This window comes from Octopus bimaculoides, chromosome 8, assembly GCF_001194135.2.
Source record: "Octopus bimaculoides isolate UCB-OBI-ISO-001 chromosome 8, ASM119413v2, whole genome shotgun sequence".
NCBI classification, from domain to species: domain Eukaryota; kingdom Metazoa; phylum Mollusca; class Cephalopoda; order Octopoda; family Octopodidae; genus Octopus; species Octopus bimaculoides.
The window spans coordinates 30608607-30616361 of record NC_068988.1 but is presented as its reverse complement, the minus strand read 5'-3'; the positions used below and the strand labels follow the sequence as shown (position 1 = coordinate 30616361).

Here is a 7755-nt window from a genome sequence, read left to right as displayed (position 1 = left end):
TGTGTGTGTGTGTGTGTGTGTGTGTGTAAACATGCTGAGTGAAATAATGTCACGATTAAAGAGTATCTGATAAAGAAGTCAAATGCATTTAATGGAATTTGTATCAACAGAAAAGGGCAATATTTCTGCCCCCTATGCAATATATCACAGTGACACCATCTCTATGACTCCATCACAAGCTGGCAAGAGAGAAGAATGAATGAAAAGGAGTTTTTAACACAAAATATCAAGACTAATTAAATATATCCAAGTTATCATTTCAAAATTTTGTTCTTGTTGGCAGAACTGTTAGTATGCTAGGCAAAGTGCTCAGTGGTATTTTCTCCATCTTTACGTTTAGAGTTCAAATTCTTCCACGATCTACCTTGACTTTCATCCTTTTGGGGTCAATAAAATAAAATACGGCAGCGAGCTGGCAAAATCGTTAGCATGCTTGGTGAAATGCTTAGTGGCAATTCATCTATCTCTATGTTCTGAGTTCAAATTCCACTAAGGTCCATTTTGCTTTTCATCCTTTCAGGGTCAGTAAAATAAGTACCAGTTGAGTACTGGAGTTGATGTAATCGACTTACAACCTCCCTTAAAATTAGTTATTTCTAGTCTGGGCAGAAGGCCTTGAAAATTTAGGGGAAAGGGTGTTAGTTGATTATATCGACCCTAATGCATAACTGGTATTTATTTCATCGACCCTGAAAAAAGGATGAAAGGCAAAGTCGACCTCAACAGAATTTGAACTCAGAACGTAGCAGCAGATGAAATGCTACTAAGCATTTCACCCGGTGTGCTAACAATTCTGCCAGCTCACCATCTTACCCTCCCTCAAAACTGCTGGCCTTGTGCCAAAATTAGAACCCAGTATTTTGTTATTGTTATTCTTAATGGTTAATGTTCTCTTTGTATTGTATTCACCTTCTCAAATACACTGCATTTCTATTTACCCGGCTTTTTTTTTTGGAAAACCTGGCATTTCTCTTGAAAGTTTCCATAAAAAAACTACATCTGTAGAGAATAGCACCACCAGTTCATTTGTAACAATTACTTCAAATTTCTTTACAGGTGACCATTCCACTTCTTCACTGCAATCCACAACGCAAGGTAGGTAACAACTCTAACCCACTAACCCCAATTTTAACTTTTCTAACAAGAATAAAACTGCATTTGTGTTTCATTTTCATAATAACTAAATCATTATAATAGGTTTAGTAAAACTGTCAACTTAATGAAATACAAATAATTAATTATTGTAAACCTAATAGCATTTTTCCCCAGCAAGTTTGGGTACTTTTTGGTTATCTCACCCCCATTAAGAAATTGCCATTAAAAAATTGGGTTATCTTCTCGCTAAAAAGTTGATTTTATGTGGCAACAAGAGATTGGATTAAAAGGGTTTAGATCCTTTTGTTTCAATACTTCAACACATTGTTGATGTTTGGCCCCCTTAATAGGAACGGTATGATTCGTTATAAAAATATTATCAGATTCAATAAGACGTTTAATTTTTTCGCTTTCCATGTTTATTGATGTTTTCATTTTGTTTTTTGTTTTATTGAGGGTTAAACAATTTTTTTAGTTGGGGAAGATAACCCAAATTTTAATGAGGGTGAGATAACCAAAAAGTAGCCAAGTTTGTTTGCTATGCTGTGCTAGGGAGGCATTTATAGAATAACTTCGCTTCTTACAAGATGTTGCATGAACATGACTAATAATTACTAATCAACAAAATTTATTAACTTCTTAAAAATATAATATGAGACTTTGTTTAACTTCAATCCTTAGTTACTTCAAATACATACAAACTTAAATCATAAAATATGTAATTATGCAACTAACTTCCACTCCCTAAAATTGCTGGCCTTGAGCCAAAATTTGAAACCATTATTATTACTATTGTCTTAAAACACTTTATTATGATATTGTTATCAAGTCTGTAAGAGTGACACAGATGGTAATGCTCTGGAAAGTGATTAATTTCATTGATTAATGAGTGTTGCATTTTATCCCCCTGCTGGTCTACAAGAAATATTTTCTATAAACTGCAGCTACTCTAACACATCGGTTGTGTGTGTGTTTGTGTGTGTGTGTAGGTAAAGGATCAAGGGGTCACTAACTGACCTGCCTGAACTTAGATTTAAATAATTTACCAGAAATACTTCCGGGCAAGTTGATATTGAAAGGGATTCGAGCTGTTTCTGGATTTCGTATCTCTTACTACAACTTCTAATAGTCTTAAATCCTTCCTTCAAGTTATAAACTCCATCACTCATCCTCTGTTCAGTTTTTATTATATTTCACTTCTAAATATTGATGATAATTAACTTAACCAATCTTTTGTCTTCCAAACTGAATCTTTCTGAAATTCTTAGCAACTCTTACTAATGATATCTAATATGTTTCAAGCCTCGAGTCTAGGACGGTCTAAAAGAGATAAGAGATAACGGCACTGATCTCTCTCATCCCTCACTCTCTCTCTCTCTCTAACTCTCTCCCTCTCTCTCTCTAACTCTCTCCCTCTCTCTACAGATTAACATATATAACCTAACAAAATGTTATTTTTAAAATTCTATGATGGTGGTGGTAATGGTGGTGGTAATGATGATGATGATAATGATGATGATCTTTTCCTTTTTACTTGTTTCAGTCATTAGACTACGGCCATGCTGGTGCACCACCTTCAAGAATTATAGCTGAATGAATCGATCTCAGTACTTTTTATACTTCTTAAATTTTTTTATCCCATGCCTGGTACATATTTTATCAGTCTCTTTTACTGAACCACTAAGCTACAAGGGCATAAAAGCATCAACACCATTTGTCAAGCAGTGGTGGAGGACAAATGCAAACACACATACACACACTTATATACAATGGGCTTCTTTCAGTTTCTGTCTATCAAATCCTCTCAAAGTCTTTGATCAGCTTGAGGCTACAGTAGAAGACACCTGCTCAAGGTGCCACACAGTGGGACTGAACCTTGAACTACATGACTGGGAAGCAAGCTTCTTACCTCCCAGCTTCAAGAAGTCTACCCATACTTAATTATGTCGTTTTCATTTTTCCATGAATTCTAGAACTCATAAGGCTTGAGCATCACTCAGTTTCCATAGCATGTAAATGACTGAGATCACAAGACACCCCACTGAATGAGATGTTGGTCTGTTACAGGATCAAACTTCCTACCTATTGCAGGAACTCGTTTATGGCTGAGTGGACTGGAGCAATGTAAAATGGAATGTTTCGCTCAAAATCACAACACCCTAATTTTACAATCATGAGTGCAACACCGTAGCCACCAGGTCACATGTCTTCGCAACTTAATTATGCATTGGTTGCTTATCTAACTTCATTTGTTTGTCTTAGCTAAGTGAGGAGTGAGAAGAGACAGTGACCAGAAGAGTTGCAAACTTTTGCAGAATATTGAGACTTGTGTGGATAATGTCTAATTTGAACATCTGCAGGTGAATGTTTATAGGAACAATGCCAGTGAGAGGTAACTACCTGTTCTATCAAACAGAGTGAATTCCATCACCAACTGCACCCAAGACTTGGTGATCATATTGAACTAGGCAGTACATTCCTGTTACCTTCTTTTGAGCCAAGCTATGATCAAATGCATTCCAGATTTGACCATTCCAATTTTTGAGGCGAATCTAAGACAAAATTACCCAAAGTATATGTCTCTCTATATCGAGCTTTCTTTTGTGTTTTGTGTTGATCTGTCATACAATCAATGTATCTTTCTACCTGTCCTCCCATCTATTTATTTATCTGTCTATCTATCTATCTATCTATTTATCTATCTATCTATCTATCTATCCATTTATCCCTGTTAATCTACCCTACTCTTTTTGTCTCCACTTCTTTTCCTGTTTCAATTATCATACAGTAATCTTTTCTTGCCTGTTACTGTTTCCTTCTTTCCCTTCCCAATGGGCCCCACAAGCCTTTCTTCATCTATTTCTAGTGGTATTTATTCTCTTGAACTGGTCATTCAACTAGTCAGTCACACTTATTAATTTAAAGATTTTCTTCTTGTCTTTTTGCAGCTCTTGGTTTGCAAAGCCAACTGAAAACACTCTCTCTCCATACAACTTGTCCTAATTTCATTGCCAAGTCAAAAGGCATTTTATGTATACATTATACACATTTCTTTTTGTCGTTTACAAACTGTATTTTCTCTGTCGCAGTCTTTGCAACAGTTTTTTTCTGTCCATTTTCTATCACACCTGTTCATCTATACCTCAGCAACTTTCAGAGCTGACATCATCAATGTGAATAATATTGTCAGAAGGTGTCAAAATTGTGATGAAATTTGGGTGACATATGATGAGAGGTAGAGTATGTTTGCATTTATGCATGTGTATTTTTTATTTTTTCCTAAATTCCTTTGGCATCCCTCTGTGCCACCTTTTCCATTTTATATAAATATGTATGTATGATATTTATATAAGCATTACATATATATTGGTATTGCAGATTATAATGATTTTTTTACATCAAATATTGGTTACCCAATTACTGAAACATCTCAATCAACTAATGAAGCTTCGTCAACCACTCTTAGTGTTTCCTCCAGCTCAGTTCCATCTGGTCAGGATCAAACCTCAACAACTGAAAGTACATCATCACAAAATACAGACATATTTTCTACTAGCCCTGAAAACACCACCCCTCAAAATTCTATATTTAGTAGCACCACACCCAGTAATTCTACAACAGATGTATTCACTTCAAGCAGCTCTTCCAACACGACCACCACCAACCCTGAAGGAACGGCTACCAATTACAGTCAGTGAATGTATTTTATTCATTGTCTTCTATTAAACTATTGTTGTTATTTTATTGTAGCTGATCCCCAGGTGAGCCTTGATCAATTAGACTTACAACAGTGTTAAATCCATGACTGGATCATCTCATCTTTTTTGATATCTAAAGTGTTATTACTTTTATAATAGTTTAGCTTGTTATAAGAGGAAGATTTGTCTACTATTTCTAGCAATTCAAGAGACTGTGTAAATCTTCTCTTCTCAAGCTGTCATTTTATGTTTATTCTTGTAGATATTGTAGATGCAAGGAATGAGACAGTTGGGTGCAGCTGTTTGGATGCTAATGGTTTGGCATGGCTGACTGGACATAGAATCCTTTTTTAACAACAGAACGTTTTGGCATTGGAGGCAAACACACACACACACATACATACACACGAAATATACACAAATAGATAGAAAGAGAGAGAGGGAGAGAGAGAGAGAGAGAGAGAGAGAGAGAGAGAGAGAGAGAGAGAGTGGGAAATTATAATTTATTAATTGAACATGAGTTACATAAACACTTTAACTTTCCTTATACACATAGAGAAATATGCTCACACACATAAAGAGCGAGAGAGAGGGGAGAGAGAAGGAGATGAGATAGAGAGAGCGTGGGAGATTAGATAGAGAGAGAGAGAGTGAGAGATGAGGGAGTGGGAGATGAGACAGAGAGAGAGAGCGAGAGATGAAAACGAGAGAGAGTGGGAGATGAGATAGAGAGTGGGAGATGAGATAGGCAGAGAGAGTGGGAGATGAGATAGGTAGAGAGAGTGGGAGATGAGATAGAGAGAGAGTGGGAGATGAGAGAGAGGTGGGGAACATTAAGGCAAAAGAAACCATAAAATGCTGGATGTCAAATAAATCAGCAACTCCAAATAGGCAGTGCCAAAACAGTTGTACCAAAATGTCTTGGGCTTGTAATTGCTTGTGCATAATCTGAAAGCATACTTGTTTTCTGCATGTTATATTCTTGTTTTTAATATTGATGTAACTAAGTGGTTTAGATAAAAAGATAAACATTTTGGGAAACCAATTTCATAAAATCCTTTGAATTCCTGCTTAAAACCATTTTGCTTCAATAATTTCTTGCTCAAACAAGGCGGTGAGCTGGCAGAATCATTAGCATGTCGGGTAAAAAGCTTAGCAGTATTCCGTCTGCTGTTACATTCTGAATTCAAATTCTACCAAGGTCAACTTAGCCTTTCATCATTTCGGGGTCAATTAAAAAGGTGCCAATTAATTATGCACTGGGATCGGTCTAATCGACTTAATCCCTTTGTCTGTCCTTGTTTGTCCCCTATATGTTTAGCCCCTTGTGAGCAATAAAGAAATAAATATATTACACTCTGCTGCTGGTCAAAGCACAAAACCCTGCATGTACCATTTCCATTCCTATCTACATTTTAATTAATTGCTTTATGAAGAGAAAAGCAGGAAGAAGTAGTCAATCTAATTAATCCCAGTATTTAATTGATAATTATTGGCAAGCTGGCAGAATTGTTAGCATGTCAGGCAAAAGGCTTGGTGGCATTTTGTACATCTTTATGTTCTGAGTTCAAATTCTGCTGTGGCTGACTTTGCCTTTTGTCTTTATGTGGGGTTGATAAAATAAGTACCAGTCATGTACAGGGGTCGAGGTAATTGATTCACCCCCTTCTCCAGAACTTACTGGTCGTATGCCAAAATTTAAATCCAGTGGATACTTATTTTATTGCCCTCAGAAGGATCTCTTTTACTTTTTGCTTGATTAAGTGATTGGACTGTGACCATGCTGGAGCAACACCTTGAAGGGTTTTTGGTCAAAGAAATTGGATCCCCCACCGCCACCACCAGTACTTAATCTATCAATCTCTTTTGCTAAACCAATGTGTTACAGAGATGTAAGCACCAAAATTGCTTGTCAAGTAGTCGTGAGAGTATAAACACAGACACAAACACACACATGTGCATATATATATACATATACACACACACACACATATATATGCGTGTGTGTGAGAGTGTGTGTAAGTGTATGTGAGTGTGTGCATGTATGTTTCTGCACATTGTGTGTGTGTATATATGTTTGTGTGTGTGTGTGTGTGTTCATACTTTATCACGAAATCCTTTTCTCAAAATATATCCACAATACCGACGACAGCAATATGAAGAAAATAGAAATGTTGACCTCTAAAATATGACACCAGCCATGAGTCTCTGAAATTTGCTTGTAAGAATTCATATTGTGTTGGTAAATACATTATTACAGTATCAACCAGACCATCAGATTGTTAGACATGTCTTTCAGTATATTAATACTGCTTTAAGCATTTATCATCTCAGCTGTTTTGACCCAGTATTTTAAAAATTGTTTTTTTTTTCTAATTTTTCACATCTCTTCTTTTCACCTTCCACTCATCATCCCCATTCACTGATTCTCTGTACCAACACAATCATCTGTCTTTCACATTTCAGCCAGCTTTCTTGTGCTCCACTTTTTTATGCAGCTTAATATTATGCACCATACAGTTCCTGCTCATTTCATCTTTTTCCAGCCTCTGCAGGTTTTACATATTCACTTCCCATCACTCAGCACCAAGCAGCATCACATTTCTTACACATTATTCCTGCTACTTATCTTTCATAGTATAAGAGAGAGAGAGAGAGACAGACAGACAGACAGACAGAGAGTTTGTTGCCAGATAGAAATGAAAGATAAACTCTAAATATATCATCAACCACATCTATAGCATTGGCTGGGGGCATGTTGCTATGCCACTGGTACTACAAAGCTTGTCTCTAAGAGGACTAAAGAGCTCTCTTTCTCTGTTTTGTGCTACTATTTAAGGTTCAATGCCTCTGCTCAACAAAAGGATTTGCCATCACTGCACCTTCTGAAACCCACGTTTGCCCATGTGATTATACAAACGCAAATCTCTATCTCTCTCTCTCTCTCTCTCTCTCTCTCTCT

The 7755-nt window shown here is 36.5% G+C and overlaps 1 protein-coding gene across 2 annotated transcripts in view; it reads left to right on the top strand.

Annotated features, from left to right (window-relative positions):
- Window positions 1–7755, top strand: part of LOC106881283 (uncharacterized) — a 35899-nt gene that overhangs the window by 23477 nt on the left and 4667 nt on the right. For both annotated transcript variants that reach the window (XM_014931614.2, XM_052970035.1), the window contains exons 4-5: window positions 1057–1095; window positions 4474–4785. In XM_014931614.2, coding sequence (XP_014787100.1) covers window positions 1057–1095; window positions 4474–4785 — 351 coding nt within the window. The remainder of the gene's footprint in view (window positions 1–1056; window positions 1096–4473; window positions 4786–7755) is intronic.